Source organism: Schistocerca americana, chromosome 4 (genome assembly GCF_021461395.2).
Source record: "Schistocerca americana isolate TAMUIC-IGC-003095 chromosome 4, iqSchAmer2.1, whole genome shotgun sequence".
Taxonomy (NCBI): domain Eukaryota; kingdom Metazoa; phylum Arthropoda; class Insecta; order Orthoptera; family Acrididae; genus Schistocerca; species Schistocerca americana.
Genome location: NC_060122.1, coordinates 286,085,632 through 286,104,112, shown reverse-complemented (window position 1 = coordinate 286,104,112; position 18,481 = coordinate 286,085,632). Strand labels below are relative to the sequence as shown.

The following is an 18,481-nucleotide window of genomic DNA, read 5'->3' as shown; positions in this document are numbered from 1 at the left end:
GCTGAAGAAAACAGGGCAGGCACCCACGGAAGCCCCATGTGTAAAGAGCACGGATGATACCAGCTCTCCAACAGGAGTCGTAGGCCTTCTCCACATCGAAAAACAAGGCCACACTCTGGGATTTTCGCAGAAAACCATTCATGACATGGGTTGACAAAGTAAAGAGTTGGTCAACTGCATAATGCTGTGCTCAAAATCTACACTGTGCATTTGTTAGTAAATGGCGAGACTCTAGCTACCACACCAGCCAGGCATGAATCATATGTTCCGTCACCTTGCAAACACAGCTGGTAAGAGAGATGGGGCAGTAGCTAGAAGGAAGGCTTTTGTCCCTACCGGGCTTAGGTATAGGTAAGATGGTGGCTCCATGCCAGCATCCAGAAAATGTGCCCAAAGCCCAGAAGCAGTTGTACATGTTAACCAGAAAGTGCTTGCTCGCAAGAGAGAAGTGCTGCAACATCTGAATATGGATGGCATCTGGGGCGGAGGATTGGGATGAACTGAGAGCATGATCTAGCTCCATCATAATAAAGGCAGCATTGTACCACTCACGATTTGGAGAAGGGTATCGCCCAAGCCTCCACTTGTTTCCAATGGATGAAGGCAGGGTGATAGTGGGAAGAGCTCGAAACTTCCGCAAAATGGTGGCCCAAGGTGTTGGAGATAGCAATAGGGTCCTGGATGACATCGTCAGCTACTGTCAGGCCAGAAATTGGGGAATGGATCTTGGTTCCAGAGAGCCATTGGAGGTTGGCCCACACGACAGAGGAAGTGTGGAACTGTTAAAAGAACTAGTGAATGAAATCGAGCTAGCTCTATTGCTATCCCGAAGAACTCGACGATACTTTGCATGCATCTGTTTATAATGAATGCAGTTTTCCAGCATACGGTGGCAGTTAAAAATGCGGAGAGTATGTCTCCATGTACGAATTGCATCGTGACATGCCTCAATCAACCAAGGGGCTGGGACAGGGTGTGGTAAAGAGGAAGTGCGAGGAATGGAATGTTCTTCAGCAGTAAGGATAACATTGATGAGATAGTCCGCCTGGTCATCACAACTGGGATAGGAGTCAGCAGACAGAGAGCACACTGGAAATGGTCGCTCAAGTAGGCGTCAGAAAGAACAGACCACTCAAGACGATGGTCAAGCTAGGCAGTGCAAAAGGATAGGTCCAAATGGGAATAGGTGTGCGAGGAGTCAGAAAGGAAAGTGGGTGCTCCAGTGTTAAGGCAGAAGAGGTTAAGTTCGTTAGGAAGGTCAGCCAAGAGGGCACCTCTCTGACAGGTCCTAGGAGAACCACATCTACATCTACATTTATACTCTGCAAGTCACCCAACGGTGTGTGGAGGAGGGCACCTTACGTGTCACTGTCATTATCTCCATTTCCTGTTCCAGTCGCACATGGTTCGCGGGAAGAACGACTCCCGGGAAGCCTCCGTGCATGCTCGAATCTCTCTAATTTTAGATTGTAATCTCCTCGGGCGGTATAAGTAGGGGGAAGCAATATATTCAATACCTCATCCAGAAATGCACCTTCTCGAAACCTGGACAGCAAGCTACACCGCGATGCAGAGCACCTCTCTTGCAGAGTCAGCCACTTAAGTTTGCTAAACATCTCCCTAACGCTATCACGCTTACCAAATAACCCTGTGACGAAACTTGCCGCCCATCTTTGGATGTTCTCTATCTCCTCTGTCAACCCGACCTGGTACGGATCCCATACTGATGAGCAATACTCAAGTATAGGTCGAACGAGTGTTTTGTAAGCCACCTACTTTGTTGATGGACTACATTTTCTAAGGACACTCCCAATAAATCTCAACCTAGCACCCGCCTTACCAACAATTAATTTTATATGATGATTCCATTTCAAATCATTCCGTATGCATACTCCCAGATATTTTACAGAAGTAACTGCTACCAGTGTTTGTCCCACTATCATATAATCATACAGTAAAGGACCCTTCTTTCTATGTATTCGCAATACATTACATTTGTCTATGTTAAGGGTCAGTTGTCACTCCCTGCACCAAGTGCCTATCCGCTGCAGATCTTCCTGCATTTTGCTGCAGTTTTCTAATGCTGCAACTTCTTTGAATACTACAGCATCATCCGTGAAAAGCTGCATGGAACTTCCGACACTATCTACTAGGTCATTTATATATATTGTGAAAATATAACACTCCCCTGTGGCACGCCAGAGGTTACTTTAACATCTGTAGACATCTCTCCATTGAGAACAACATGCTGTGTTCTGTTTGCTAAAAACTCTTCAATCCAGCCACACAGCTGGTCTGACACTCTGTAGGCTCTCACTTTGTTCATCAGGCGACAGTGCGGAACTGTATCGAACGACTTCTGGAAGTCAAGGAAATGGCATCTACCTGGGAGCCCGTATCTAACCACAAAGGGGATGATGAGCATTAAAGTCACCGTGTAGCAAAAACAGAGGGGTGTGAGGGGTAGTTTTCCATTAAGCTGAAAGAAGTCTGCCCTGGTGAAAACGAATGACGGAGGGACATAAATGGTACAGAGTGAAAAAGTCAGGCAGGGAAGGAAAAGATGAACAGCAACAGCTTGAAGATGGGTAGTCAGGGAGATGGGTTGACTATGAAGATCATCCCGTATGAGCAGCATATTGCCCCCATGAGATGGAATACTGACCTTGGAGGATGGCAGGGGGGGGGGGGGGGGGTGGAAGATCAAAACAAATCGGTAAGTAATGTGAAAGCTCAAAGTAGCCGTGAGGGCACAATTTCGTTTCCTTAAGGCAGAGTACAAGGGGATGCTGCGATGCTAAAAGCAGCCATAAATCCTCTTTGTGGGACCGAAGGTCGTGAACATTCCATTGGAGGACAGTCATGAGGGGAAGAGATGTAGGGGTGTCAACACGGTGGCCGCTGAGTGACAATCGGTGTAGAGTCACTACTATAAGGCACCGAAGCAGGAGGATCTTGTTCCATGGGGTCCACAGAAGCATCGGCGTGCTCGTGTGGTCAATCTGCGGAGTCCAATGCCGAAAAATGGTTGGTGGTGCGCACCGGCGAGACAGAGGCCAGCCGGGCTGAGGAACCACATGGACACCATCGAGCAGGATCTTCGAGTTGGCGAAGGAGATGACCGTTTGTGGACTTCTTCGAGCCGTTCTGGTTAGTGGAAAGCTTGGGTGTTGTTTGGCTGGAGGGAGTACTCCTTGTTGTGTAGTGGGTGGTTTCGCCCCTTGAGGTGAGAGTTTGACGGTTTCTTGCACAGCGGGATGGGGGGCGGCGATGCTACCTTGATACTGGGCGATCTCACAACCTCAGGGCCGAATTAGAGGTCGCATGTCTGCGTGGCCATGTCCTTCATGGAGCTAGGGGTAACAAAAACAGAACTATAGGTGCCAGATGGGAGAACACAGGGTTTGTGACTAGCTAGTAACTTGTGAGCTACTGGGTAAGGCACTTTTTCCTATACCCAAATCTCTTGAACAGTCCGCTCATTTAGATACATGGGACAATCCCAGGAGGAGGCTGCATGGCCACCATTGCATTTGATACAACGGGAGGAGGAGGTGGACATTCGCCCTCGTGTGCATCCCTGCCACAGGTTACGCATTTGGCTGGGTGTCGACAAGAAGTTCAAGTGTGTTGAAATGATGATACTGGCAGCAGTGCATCGGATTCGGAATGTACGGCCAGACTTGGACGACAGCACCACCCTATTAAAGTGAGGAAAAGAGCGCAGGTGGGCACCAAGGAGGAATAGACCTTTTTCATTACACAATAGACGGCAATGAGAAGATTGTATTTCAGCGTCAGACCATCAAGCAGCTTGGTGTAAAATACACCACGGGAAGAATTTGAAGTTCCATGTGCCTTGACATGAACAGGGTAGCTGTGGAGAAGCGAGGCAGCAAGCAGTTGTGTTTGACAATCAGAAGCCGTCTGCTAAAGCAAAGTGCCATTCCGTAAACGAGAGCAGGATTTCACAGGGCCAGCAATTGCATCAACACCTTTCTGGGTAATAAACGGATTGACCGTGGCGAAGGACTGACTGTCTTCAGTACGTGAGACCACAAGGCACCGCGTTGCAGCGGGAAAGGTCTTCGAATCAGTAGCCCCATTACGTTTACGCTTCGTAGAAGTCAATGGGGAGGATGATTGACTCATAGTGAGGAAATCCCTCGTGATTGCCAGCGTCTCCGATGGTGCGCTCCTTCCAACTGGGGGCCTCCTTCACAAGGGGGCGCATCCGCCTTAGGTGATTGTTCACACTTGAGGTCACACCTCCCAAACACCTGACGCAGGGACCAATCGGCAATTTGGGAAGGTTACCACTCAGGCAATCACTCCTCCCCGGGCCTGGCCTGTACCAGGGGGTACATGCGAATCCTACCTGTCAACCCAGGGCTGCGAATTACGTGTTACCCAGTCACCTGTTATGTGTCAGATGCTTGGGCCGGCCTTCAGGAGTGCACAGGGAGGAAGAAGAAAAAAGAGGATCCTCAAACGCCAAAGTGGAAGAATGAGAGGAAGAGGGAAACAGAGAAAAGAAAATGGAACCAAAATCAAAGTTGAGACTGTTCACACATCAGCGACAGAATGCAGTCAGGACATTCCCAATAATACCCCAGACATTTTCCCCAAGGGAGGGGAACATTTTCCCCAAGGGAGGGGAAAAAAGTAGTAAGAGGATAGACAGGCAGCATGGAAGGGAAAAAGTGCTGCAAAGGCTGGGGCTCCGTGGTAGCCAAGCACGAACCCGCCAAAGAGTGGCGAGCCCCCTGGGGGCTTGATCTGCAATGATAAATATTTTGATCTCATACTTTCCAGGTTTTGAAGAAATGAATGTTATGAAAGCACAAACTCCCCAGAAAGATAGTAACATTTCATCCACTGTTAGGTGTTCGCATGTCATGTAATACCTCATACAATTTTTAGAGAATCCCTCCATAACACCGTGTACAGGGGCCAACTTATAACTCTTTATGTTCCTATCTTGAGTGAATACAGTTTTATGTAATCAAATCCATCTGAAAAGAAAAGAAAATCTTTGCAGTGCCATGCCAGGCAGGAAGATTTCTGTCCCGATGCCACAAGAGTCCCAACATTCTTCCATATTTATTTGCCTCCATGCCAAGTCTTCCTTGAACTCTTTTTTTTCCCAAGTTTCTTGCAGTATTTAGGTCACTTTTATAAGAGGTTTTACTTTATCTATCTAAGAATTTGTGCTCTCTATAATCAAATTGAGCAAATCATCATCAGCGAACAGTTTCCAGGCCTCGACAAGTGTGTTTGCATTTCTGGCTTGCCCATTGACATCAGGCAAGTGCGTAATTATATTGTGAGATCTGGTATGGACATTTTGACTGGGGACATTTTTCAGCTGGTTAGTTTGTCCAAGTCTCAACAAATAGCAAGATGATGATTCACTGGAGGAGGGACTAGAACCAACCACATTAGTTGACAGAGAATCTCAATCAGTATTAGTGCTGGCATTTATGTTTTTGATGGGAATAACTAAGATATGTCTTCACTGTCCAACTGTTTGTTGCTCATTTCACTTCTCTCTCGTGACCACTTTCAGGAACAAAATCAGGATCTACATCCAAATCTTCATTAACACTTTCTAATAACTATTTTTCAATTTCTTCCTCAATTAGTGGACACTGCCAATCAATAATCAACTGGTGAATAAAGAGGAATGATGAAGCAAGTAGAGGCCTTTAGAAACATTAACTGGATGCTACAATGAATGGCTTACTCCAAGTAGTGTACTCTTCTGGATATTTAAAAAAATCTTGCCTGGCTCTGAGAGACACAACCCATCAATACTAGAGTTAATTACTGAATGTCCCTTGTATTTTCCAAGAAAATACATAGCACCTAGCCTTATCATTGCTGGCCCCCACTCTCTCACCTTCTGATAATGTTTCTTCAATCTCCCACTACTTTTGAGTTCTGACAAAGTCCTGTCATAAATAACAAGCATCAATACATAATGGTTACTATATAAATGTCTATTGATCTCAACTGATCATATCTCTAATTACTTACCTTTTCTTGTTTGAGAATGCACTCGTTGGTACATCTAATAATTTCCGTTTCTTAGTAGATTTCATTACTGGTGTGGAGAAATCTGGTGTTGAACTAATAAGATCATTCTCATCAACATCTGGCGAAATTCGTCCAACCATTTTCTTGAAACCATTTATCACCCCTGTTGACACATATATATTATAACTAGTTGATTAGCCATGAACTACCAACTTTATTTCAACACAAGATCAGTCCACTATAAATTGACACAGTGTACAATTTCTTCTTACTTGTAAATGAATTACTTCGACGTTTTTTCTTTTTCTTTGTTTTAGGACCTTCTTCCCCATTCATCCCCAACATTTCTATACCATCATGGGCCACAGAAGTCAACTGGCAGTAAATGTGATCTGGCAATAAACCAATTTCAGAAGCATTCTCAAGCAGGGTCTGGAAGTATACAGTAGGCACACTGAAAAATAGTTCTCTTAATCATCATGTCAAAAGCAGAGATTGGTTATAAGAATAGAAAGAAAATACTTTATCCAAGAGAAACTGATAGTAGAGATGAGGTAGAGGAGAAGGGAGCAGGAGTGCAGTGGAAGGAGAGGACAAGACTGTCATGGCAGTGACAATGGAACGAGAAAGAGGAGCAGCAATATCAATATTTTCTCCATTGAACGAAATGTGTAGGGGTCTGTAAGTCATCCCCACTCATCCTTTTCCTGTTCACTGTCAAATTTATGACAAAAGAAAAAAGAACAGTAATAGTAATAGGAAAGCAAGAGAATAGAGTGCAAGGTTTATTTCAGCAGGTAACATTAAAAATATTGTGTGGAAAATGAAGCACAAACTGACTGAATTCAAACTGACCTCAACAATACTGACGTGGTACCCCAACCTTGTTCCTGTATTGGTAATCATCTTTTCATCCACTGGCATAATAGAAGGTGTCAAAATAATAGCCAGATTTCTTGTATCCATTTTGTTCAGTTCGGACTGTGATGCAACTCTCTGAAAGAACTAAAAATTCAAAGCAGTCAGCAGAAATCTGACTTCTGTCCACCTGTAACAGAGCCTAGAGCAGTTTGTAGAAATCACTGTATAGTATTTAACTTACCTGCATTATGTATTCTAGTGAAGCAAGATGTACTGCTGGTAGAAGCAAGCATGTTAGAAGAACTGCCTCTACTTTCATTTCTTTTAACAGCAAGCAACTGAAAGTTTTGAAAACATGCATACAACTTATACAAATGACATAAGTATCAGAAAATAAATAACCTAAATGTCTTCAAGTTACAAACACCTTTTTGAAAAGCTAAGCACTCTCAGTCAAACGAGAACAAAATACTTTGATTCAGACAGTATCTCATTTGAGACAAAATACCAATTAGCATAAAAAAATTAAAACTGATGAAAAATACAAGAACTAGTTTGACGGGGACATGGAGACTGGACGAGATATACCGGGGAGGGGGGAAACTGGGCTAAATAGATAGAGGGGGGGAGACGAGGCGAGATAGACGGGGGGAGACAGGCGAGACAGACAGAAAGAGGAGGGGGAAGCCACCGGGCGGGACGGAGGGGGGGAGGGGGAGGACACCGGGCGGGATGGGGGGGGAGTGGGAGGGCACCGGGCGGGACGGAGGGGGGGAGGGGGAGGGCACCGGGCGGGACGGAGGCGGGGAGGGGGAGGGCACCGGGCGGGACGGAGGCGGGCAGGGGGAGGGCACCGGGCGGGACGGAGGCGGGCAGGGGGAGGGCACCGGGCGGGACGGAGGCGGGCAGGGGGAGGGCACCGGGCGGGACGGAGGCGGGGAGGGGGAGGGCACCGGGCGGGACGGAGGGGGGGGAGGGGGAGGGCGACGAGGGCGCCGGGCGGGACGGAGGGGGGGAGGGGGAGGGGGACGAGGGCGCCGGGAGGGACGGAGGGGGGGAGGGGGAGGGGGAGGGGGACGAGGGGGCCGGGCGGGAGGAGGAGGAGAGGGGGCCGGGCGGGACGAGGAGGAGGAGAGGGGGCCGGGCGGGAGGAGGAGGAGGAGGGAGCGCCGGGCGCGACGGAGGGGGGCACCGGGCCCGACGGAGGGCGGCACCGGGCCCGACGGAGGGCGGCACCGGGCCCGACGGAGGGCGGCACCGGGCCCGACGGAGGGCGGCACCGGGCCCGACGGAGGGCGGCACCGGGCCCGACGGAGGGCGGCACCGGGCCCGACGGAGGGCGGCACCGGGCCCGACGGAGGGCGGCACCGGGCCCGACGGAGGGCGGCACCGGGCCCGACGGAGGGCGGCACCGGGCCCGACGGAGGGCGGCACCGGGCCCGACGGAGGGCGGCACCGGGCCCGACGGAGGGCGGCACCGGGCCCGACGGAGGGCGGCACCGGGCCCGACGGAGGGCGGCACCGGGCGCGACGGAGGGCGGCACCGGGCGCGACAGAGGGCGGCACCGGGCGCGACAGAGGGCGGCACCGGGCGCGACAGAGGGCGGCACCGGGCGCGACAGAGGGCGGCACCGGGCGCGACAGAGGGCGGCACCGGGCGCGACAGAGGGCGGCACCGGGCGCGACAGAGGGCGGCACCGGGCGCGACAGAGGGCGGCACCGGGCGCGACAGAGGGCGGCACCGGGCGCGACAGAGGGCGGCACCGGGCGCGACAGAGGGCGGCACCGGGCGCGACAGAGGGCGGCACCGGGCGCGACAGAGGGCGGCACCGGGCGCGACAGAGGGCGGCACCGGGCGCGACAGAGGGCGGCACCGGGCGCGACAGAGGGCGGCACCGGGCGCGACGGAGGGCGGCACCGGGCGCGACGGAGGGCGGCACCGGGCGCGACGGAGGGCGGCACCGGGCGCGACGGAGGGCGGCACCGGGCGCGACGGAGGGCGGCACCGGGCGCGACGGAGGGCGGCACCGGGCGCGACGGAGGGCGGCACCGGGCGCGACGGAGGGCGGCACCGGGCGCGACGGAGGGCGGCACCGGGCGCGACGGAGGGCGGCACCGGGCGCGACGGAGGGCGGCACCGGGCGCGACGGAGGGCGGCACCGGGCGCGACGGAGGGCGGCACCGGGCGCGACGGAGGGCGGCACCGGGCGCGACGGAGGGCGGCACCGGGCGCGACGGAGGGCGGCACCGGGCGCGACGGAGGGCGGCACCGGGCGCGACGGAGGGCGGCACCGGGCGCGACGGAGGGCGGCACCGGGCGCGACGGAGGGCGGCACCGGGCGCGACGGAGGGCGGCACCGGGCGCGACGGAGGGCGGCACCGGGCGCGACGGAGGGCGGCACCGGGCGCGACGGAGGGCGGCACCGGGCGCGACGGAGGGCGGCACCGGGCGCGACGGAGGGCGGCACCGGGCGCGACGGAGGGCGGCACCGGGCGCGACGGAGGGCGGCACCGGGCGCGACGGAGGGCGGCACCGGGCGCGACGGAGGGCGGCACCGGGCGCGACGGAGGGCGGCACCGGGCGCGACGGAGGGCGGCACCGGGCGCGACGGAGGGCGGCACCGGGCGCGACGGAGGGCGGCACCGGGCGCGACGGAGGGCGGCACCGGGCGCGACGGAGGGCGGCACCGGGCGCGACGGAGGGCGGCACCGGGCGCGACGGAGGGCGGCACCGGGCGCGACGGAGGGCGGCACCGGGCGCGACGGAGGGCGGCACCGGGCGCGACGGAGGGCGGCACCGGGCGCGACGGAGGGCGGCACCGGGCGCGACGGAGGGCGGCACCGGGCGCGACGGAGGGCGGCACCGGGCGCGACGGAGGGCGGCACCGGGCGCGACGGAGGGCGGCACCGGGCGCGACGGAGGGCGGCACCGGGCGCGACGGAGGGCGGCACCAGGCGCGACGGAGGGCGGCACCGGGCGCGACGGAGGGCGGCACCAGGCGTGACGGAGGGCGGCCGAAATCTGAAAGCTGGGGCATAGAGCCCATGACTGCGTCTTGTGGATGGCCCCCAGTAGGCACTGCTCAGCAACACCAATACTGATGGAGCAGTACGAAATGCAGAAGTCGCCTGCATGCACAGAGGGTGACCTGGATGGCCCTACAGTTGCTGCTAGACCATTAATGGCCACTAAAAACAGAGATACACTCAATACAGAGCCCTGTGGGACACCCATTCTCCTGGATATATGGTGAACTATGGGAGGCACCAAATTGGACATGGAAAGTACAAAGCCACAGGAAATATTGGATAAAAATCTAGAGCGTGCCTCTGAGACCCCACTCATATTATACGAGGATATGATATCGCCAGGTGGTGACATACACTTTTCGTAAATCAAAAAAGACAGCAACAAGGTGTTGGCGACTGGAAAAGCTGTTTGGATGGCAGACTTGAGGTACACAATATTATCAGTGGTAGAGTGACCCTGGCGGAAACCGCCCTGACACGGAGCCAGTAGGCCACGTGACTCCAGGACCCAACCCAACTGCCGACACATCATACGTTCCAGCAGCTCACAAAGAACATTGGTGTGGCTGACTGGCCGATAGTTAGCCACATCAAGTGGATTTTTACTGGGTTTAAGCACTGGAAAGACACCATGGCACCAGATGCGGTTGAAGATTATGAGGAGATGTCGCTGGCCCAGGAGCTGTGTCGGGGCAATGTGCAAGGGCACTGAGGAGCTCGCACTCTGTAAATAGGGTGTTATAGGGTTCACTGTGGCGTGTAGTGAAGAGGACTTTCATCTCGATCTGCCGATTGAGGGTGCAGAAGGCTGGGGGGTAGTTCTCTGATGCAAAGGCTCTAGCATAGAGCTCAGCATTCGCTTTTGTGTCAGCAGACAACACGTCGCTGATGTTAATGCCAGAGGCACCTGTTGGGGACTAGTACCCAAAAAGGTGTCTGATCTTTGTTCAGACTTGGGAAAGAGACATATGGAATCCAATGGTCCAGATATATCTCTCCCAACACTCCTGCTTCCATCTTTTGATAAGCTGGCGAACGTGGGCACGGAGCTGCTCAAAGGCTATGATGTGCTATATGAAAGGGTGACGCTTATGCCGCTGTATAGCTCACCGGCACTCCTTAACTGCCTCAGCGACTTCTGGTGACCACCAAGGGACCGCCTTTCAGCGGGGACAACTGACAGAGCAAGGGATCGCATTTTCTGCTGCATTAAAGATTGTTGTAGTCACCAGCTAAACCATTACATCGATGTTACTGTGTGGGGGAGAGTGAAAGGTGACCGCAGAGGTGAAAGTTTCCGTGTCTGCCTTGTTTAAGCCCATTTGGTCAAGCGTCCATGGGCCTGTCGCCAGGACAGTGACAGGAAGATGGGGAATTGTTAAGTACCACACAGGTCATCATGTGCTCTCCAGTGGATAGATGGGAGAAGGCTTGGGCTGCAAATGGATAAATCGATGGCCGACTAACTACCATGAGCCACACTGAAATGTTTAGCAGCCCCAGTATTTAAGAGGCAGAGGTCGAACTGAGACAGTAAAGTTTAGGCATTTCTCTGCCTCAGCCAGAAACCACGGTGCCACCCCACAAGGGGTTATGGGCGTTAAAATCTCCCAAAAGTAGGAAAGTTTTAGGGAGTTGATCGATTATTGCAGGTAATACATTCAGGGGAACTGCACCATCTGGAGGAAGATATACCTCGCAGACAGTTATTTCCTGCATCGCCCTTATTCTGACAGCTACAGCTTCAAGAGGGGTTTGAAGGGGCACAGTTGCACTACTGACCGAGTTTAGGACATAAACGCAAACTCCACCTGACACTCGATTATAGTCGCTACGGTTCCTGTAATATCCCTTATAGCTGTGGAGGGCAGGATCCGCGTTGCCGGGAACCAGGTTTCCTGGAGGGCAATGCAGAAAGCAGGTGTAAAGCTTAACAGTTGCCGTAGCTCAGCCAGGCAGTGGAAAAAAAAACCACAATTCCACTGGAGGATGACATCGTGAGACTGGGAAGGCATGGAACATTCAATAAGGCTGTTTACACTTCTGGGTCATCTGCTGCCACCGACATACTGCCTGAGCAGTTTATATCCATTGTGTCTGAGGGTCCAGCGAGATCTAGGTCCTCAGTGGACGCCAGAACCTCCACCTCATCCCCAGATGCAGAACTTGTATGTAGCGGTGGTGTGGGAGCCACTGCAATTTCCTTGGTCTTAGGGGTCTTCTTTTTGGACTTTTCTCGCTGTTTCTTGGGTTTCTCTGGCTGGGAGGGCTTCGCTGATTCAGTCTCCGGGACTGAGGAGGATCGTGAAGTCCTACGACCAGCTACTTTTGGGCACTTCAGCCACTAGCGGATGCAATCTTTCCCACTAGCAGAAACCTGGGAAAGGAGTGAACTAAGGGATCCCTTCCTGGAGAGAGGAGCCGAAGAAGCTTCACCAGCTGGTATGCGGGGTCTGGTGTCTCCGATGGTTGGGGGGCAGTGCTCCCGAGATAGGCAGTGCGGGAGCAACAGGGAGGTATGTGCCCCCCACCATCAAGGGGCCAGGTGTAGTCTTCTGGCTCTGAGAGCCGACTGAAACTCACACAACTGATGGGGCTACAACTGTTGCTGTAGCAGCGGCGTATAAGGTGGTCATAGCCATAGGATGTAGGTGCTCATATTTTCTCTTAGCCTCAGTATATGTCAGTTGGTCCAGGGTCTTGTATTCCATGATTTTCCTCTCTTTCTGTAAAATCCTGCAGTCTGTCAAGCAAGGTGAATGATGTTCACTGCAGTTGACACAGATTGGAGGCGGGGCACATGGAGTATTGGGATGTGATGTACATCCACAATCTCGACATGTGACGCTGGAAGCGCAGCGGGAAGACATATGGCCGAACTTCCAGCACTTAAAGCACCGCATCGGGGGAGGGATATAAGGGTTGACATCACAGCGGTGGACCACAATCTTGACCTTTGTGGGTAAGGTGTCACCCTCGAAGGCCAAGACAAAGGCACCAGTGGCAACATGATTATCCCTCTGACCCTGATGGATGCGCCACATGAATAAACACCTCGCCGCTCTAAATTGGCACGCAGCTCATCGTCAGACTGCAAAAGAAGGTCCCTGTGGAATATACGGGGTGTATATGTGGGCAAGGATTTCCCAGTTAAAAATACACTTTCACCCAGACGAAAATACAATTTTTCCGTGCTAAATGACAAGATACTTTCCCTCGGAGCAGTAAAACTTAGCTATGAATCTACAAAATCTATGAATTGATGGCTTCCGGCCACAGAAATCAGTTTTGTTTTCATTTGATGTGAGATTTGTAATTGAAGAGGAAGCAGCAAAATAATTAAATATAAACACTGCGTCCCAGAAAAATTTTCTGGGTAGCATCTGGCTGCTTGCTACAACCATACTTCCAAGTAGCCAGAAGTGGGAGAATGTACTGTTCATACACAACTGGCATCTTCTCTAACGAAGCTAATGTAAACAATTGTGACGTCGCACTCATCGCAAGCAGTTTGCTGTTATGAAGTATTGCATAGTCTTTCATCCTAATGCATTTAACACGCTTTGTTGTTGACAGACGTTTGTGGGTGCAGTTTGTTTTCTTGTAAATAGCTCATTTCCTTTGCAACTTAAGTTCTACTTAATTTTTTCACCCGTTCATGTTTTATTGCTGCAATAGAATTCTGCAGTAGTAAGGTAGAGTAATATTCTTTGTTAGACTATCAGTTGTTAGCAATCAAAATTACAAAAATTTAATTGAAAACTAAAATTCTGAAAAATTCCCGTGTTTTCCCAGTTTTCTTGCGGATGAAAAAATTCCCAGCTTTTTCCCGGATCTCCCGGGGTGTATACACCCTGAATATAATACCCTGACCATATTTAAGCTCTTATGTGGCATGATGGTAACAGAAACATCCCCCAACATGTTACAAGTGAGTAAAGCCTGTGACTGGGCAGAGGATGGTGTTTTTATCAAGACTGGCTGCCAGAGCGCATTTTGGACAAACCCTCCACCTCCCCAAACTTGCCCTCTAAATTCTCTACAAAAAACTGTGGCTTCATCGAAACAAAGGAGTCTCCATTAGTTCTTGTACATACGAGGTACCACGGTGAATAAGGTTCGCTGCCATCCTTAGCATGCGTTCCTCCCATGGTGTGGCCAGGGTGGGGTAAGATTTAGGGTCGTACTTTCTTGCATTGCACTGAGACTTGGGACACTTACAGACTGCTGGTGTCTGATAACCAGCAAGTGATGGCATGTTATGCTTCATCATGTGTCATCTGCCCTAATCCCATCCACTCTGACCAGGGGCCCTCCCCATGGGGGCCACCCAGCCACAGCAAAAGCCACCTGGCAGGACAGCCTTTGCCGAGAGTCCTGATGCCCCAGGGTGACGGGCATCTACTCCTTGGCATACGTGAGGAGTTAACGGCACAGGCATCAGCAGAGCAATCTCTGTGTTGTCAAGGGGCTACAACCCTACAACATGGCAGCCCCACCACAACGGACTGGCTACCATGCTGGATATGAGGTGCAAAGAAGTCCATGGTTGTAATCTGTGCAGAAAGCAACACTGCAAAGTGCACGGTGGATAACACACCCAGGAAGGTGTCCTCGTAAAAAGAGATGGAGAATGAGCTGGACTGCAATGTGACTACGAGAAAGTGGGCTAAAGATCTCAATGCACGATGGACACAATGCACAAAGTAAGGCCCTCTTCCCGAATTGGCTCGCTCTTCGGGAAAATTTTGAAAAAAATTGGGGGTCAAACCGTACAGGGGACCACCGGGCGAGATATACAGGGCGAAGAGACTGGGTGAGATATACCGGGCAAAATATACAGGGGGGAGGAGATAGTTTCATCTGTCAATGATACCCTCGGCCTTCCGCTGAGATGAGATTCCATCTATGCAAGAGGTATGTCAGTAATGTCATAGCATCTTAGTTCCGCACCTACACTGATGGCACAAAAATGTACCACTTCAATTTCCTGAAGAAAATGATTTTCAATTTTTCCATTTTAAATTCCAACCACTTATATGAAACTGATCTACTAATCTATGAAAAAATTTTTTGGTAGAGGCCCAATTAGGTGTCTGACAATGTAAAAAATTACATTTATATAAAAGTAAGCCCAAGAGGCGGAAGTAATATGAATGGATTGACACTTCAAGCACAGTTTGAGGAATCTCACAAGGGGAAATGCACATCTGTTTTGGTTTTCTACACTACACAGACCTCTCTTTGCATTTTCAAAGGCATCTGTTACCTCCTGCACCAGTCTAAACCTCCAACCTTCCAGGCTTGCTCCTGATTAATACTGCAGTGTCTTCTTGAGGAATCATCTCCCATTCTTTCAGGAAGGTCTCTGAATAATGCTCACTGACCCTTTTTCCCAGGTGGTTCTGTACAAGCTGAACAGGATTCAAATCAGGGGTTTGAGCAGTTGAGGCATAGCATGAATCTCTGCTTCATCCAAGAACTCTTGCACAATTCATGCAACATGTGGGTGTGCACTGTCAAGAATCACCAACAGATGGAGCAAAGGATCCAATAAGCTCCAGAAGGATTACCACCACATACCAATATGCTTTAAGACCAGTAGCTCTACAAAGACCAAATTTGTTCTTGCAGTCATACTGATTTCTTGCCACCCCAACAGAGAACTACCCTGTTAAGGCATCCTGGATGAGAACATGCAAGATCAATGAATGACTCTTGCTCTCTCAGTTATTCTCTCCAGCCATGATATTATATGCAAAACAGATGAAGTTGTGTGATGCTCTCTGGTGAGTTCTGGGCATGTGGTGGATCTTCAGAATTGAAGATTGACTTCTTCCAGTCTTCTTCAGATGGTTCTCTCAGTAACATTGGTGGAGTTAATTTCGTGCTTCAGCAGTAGCAGGCTGACAGTTGTGGAAAACTTGATATCGTAAGAAGTGGTAATACTGTGCCCATGTTGTTCTCACGCCTGATCCTGATTTCCTTGCATAGTCTCCAACTTCTCTGTACCTTCTTACGGTTCTGGAAGTAGTGGAAGCTGCAGTTCTGAACACTTCCACAGCATAATGCTTGCTGCAACCATTCTCCACCAAAGCAACAGCTTATGCAGCACCTTCGAAGTGTAAGGGCATGTTTATTCCAGAAAGCTGATAACAATGACAGAAAATTCCTAAAAATACCCAGATTAAAAGGGGAACAATACAAGGTACAACAATAAGTGCAATAAGAGCAGGAAAGCATTACTGCCTCACATCCAATGTTCTGTTTTTCAGGTTGCATGAGAAACAACAATTAATTCTAGTGAAATATGCAAGCGATGCACCACTGTTTCCTCACAAAGCAATGCACTGGCTGCCGAGGCCAGACTGTGAGCAACTGCGCACGATGGGAGAAGCATACCAGGTGGTGGCGTTAGGGACAAGGCTGGGTTGGCTAGGGGAAGGGATAGCAAGGTAGGAGAGGGGGACAGTAAAGTGCTACTTGTGAGAGCATATAGCGACACGATTGGGACAGATTGGAACAGTTAGTGCATTCAGAAGGTTTGGGGTGGGAAGAGGGAAGGGGGGGGGGGGGGGTCGGAAAAGGGAGAAGTAAAAGGATTGTGGGTGCATTGGTGTGGGAGCAGGGAAGGGAATAGGTGGGTGGAGAACAGTCAACCCCCTGGCCAAACTCCAATAATCAGTGTACTTTAGCCACCTGTGCACTTCCTTGCTGCCACTCCAGCAAAACAGAGCCTTCTGTTCCACCAATGCACCACAGTCTTTTTAGTTCTCTGCTTTTTCACTCCCTCTACCCACCCCCAGCCCTCCTCACGACAGCACCCAGCTGCCCTCTCCCAATTCCCACCATATCCCTGAATTCTCACTACCCCGCTCTCCCTCCCCCTCCCTGCCCCAGCCACCTACTTGCCCCACCATCCAGACTGCATCTCCCATCATGCACAGAGTGTGTGTGTGTGTGTGTGTGTGTGTGTGTGTGTGTGTGTGTGTGTGTGTGTGTGTGTACTCTAGAAGGCCTTTTAGCCAAAGCTTACTTGCTCAGCAATTTTTTTGTTGTGCCTGTTTGTGACTCAACATCTCCACTATGTGGCGAGTAGCAATCTATCCTTTTCATAACAGTCATTAATCCGTCCTGGATTTTTCATTGCTTAATTAAACATTATTACGTGTTGTGTATAATTTTACAGTCCACACAAACAAAGGCACAGATAGCGCCAACAGAATAGCTTTGTTGTTTCGCTCTTTCAGGGAGACTTTTGTTAGATAACATATGGCTCTCTAGAGAATCAAATCACGAAAGCCAAACTGAGAAGTACTTAAACTGTGCTGTGAAAATGTGGCATTCTTGTAGTGCTGAGAGGAGCAGTGGAGTAATCATACCTGTGTAAGAGTTACTACATGTTCGCATGCGGCCAAATTAGTGGAAGATGAAAGATGCACGAAGTTGACACCTATGACACTAAACATGCTACAGCAATAGAAAATGGACGCATGGTGTAATACAGTGTTTGTGGTGCCAAGTTTAAATGACAGCGGGGGTGAACAAGAAATACAATACTGTTATTTGGAAAAGAAATCTATGTGGTAACAGAGAACTTCTCAAACACAAGAGTAAAACTATGAAAGGTACATCATCTGTTTGCATGTATTACAGGAAAATAATCATGCCCTGAAAAACATATGGAAGAACAAGCAGAAGGACTCACTTTAATTTTTTGATTATGTACTACACTAAAGTTTGCATCTGTAAATATTATTCACCAGTGTATGAACATACCGCATAAAAAGATCATGGTAAATGTATGGCAGGAGTGGTTCTGGAAGCTCTCTGAAGAAATGCTTCAGAACATTTGCAACGTCTATCACATGATGCTGTCCACCAAGTTTTCCACCACTGTCAAGATGCGTCTGCAAAAATTCAATATGCAAATCAAATTTAAAAAATAAAAATAATAAAATAAACAAATTAAGGCAAAGGAAATCTATTCTGGTTGCAAATCCTCACTTTCTAGTCAACTGATAACAACTTCAATTCTGGCATATTGTTGGGTCAGAATGGAAAGATGAGTCATCCAAAAATAAATTTCCCCTTAGCATTTTGTCAACCCCCACAAGTATTGGGTTGTGGCACAGATTCTGTTTCTGCACACAAACTATGTGCCACCATTTTAACAATGCTATAATTAAGTGAAATTATTTGATTAGTTACATACACACCTTTATCTGCCTTTGTCGGGCATTTGAACCTGCTTTGCGAAAGAGCCCTTCTGTACCACAGTTCTCTTCAATACATTTACAAGCTTCGATAATGAAAGTAGGGACTTCAGCCTCACATCCAGACTCCAAAGTTATTTTCTGACACTGCAGCTGATGTAAAGGCTTTTTGAAAAGTCTTCCATCATTACCTGTTGCTCGTAACTGCAACAAAAATGTTTCAATGCATTAGCTGTTTCTCAACCAAGGCATAATGTTTTAAAACTAATTTTAAGTAGTATTCCCAAACCATCTTTAAAAAAATGTATTTTGCTTGCTTCACTAGTATGAACTAG

The 18,481-nt window shown here is 50.2% G+C and overlaps 1 protein-coding gene across 5 annotated transcripts in view; it reads right to left on the bottom strand.

Annotated features, from left to right (window-relative positions):
• The window catches only part of LOC124612987 (rho GTPase-activating protein 11A-like), a 98,078-nt gene that overhangs the window by 31,824 nt on the left and 47,773 nt on the right, over window positions 1–18,481 (bottom strand). For all 5 annotated transcript variants that reach the window (XM_047141524.1, XM_047141526.1, XM_047141527.1 and 2 more), the window contains exons 2-7: window positions 18,150–18,350; window positions 17,710–17,840; window positions 7,142–7,238; window positions 6,895–7,044; window positions 6,312–6,471; window positions 6,040–6,202 (exon numbers count right to left, since the gene is read on the bottom strand). In XM_047141524.1, the coding sequence (XP_046997480.1) occupies window positions 6,040–6,202; window positions 6,312–6,471; window positions 6,895–7,044; window positions 7,142–7,238; window positions 17,710–17,840; window positions 18,150–18,350 (902 nt within the window). The remainder of the gene's footprint in view (window positions 1–6,039; window positions 6,203–6,311; window positions 6,472–6,894; window positions 7,045–7,141; window positions 7,239–17,709; window positions 17,841–18,149; window positions 18,351–18,481) is intronic.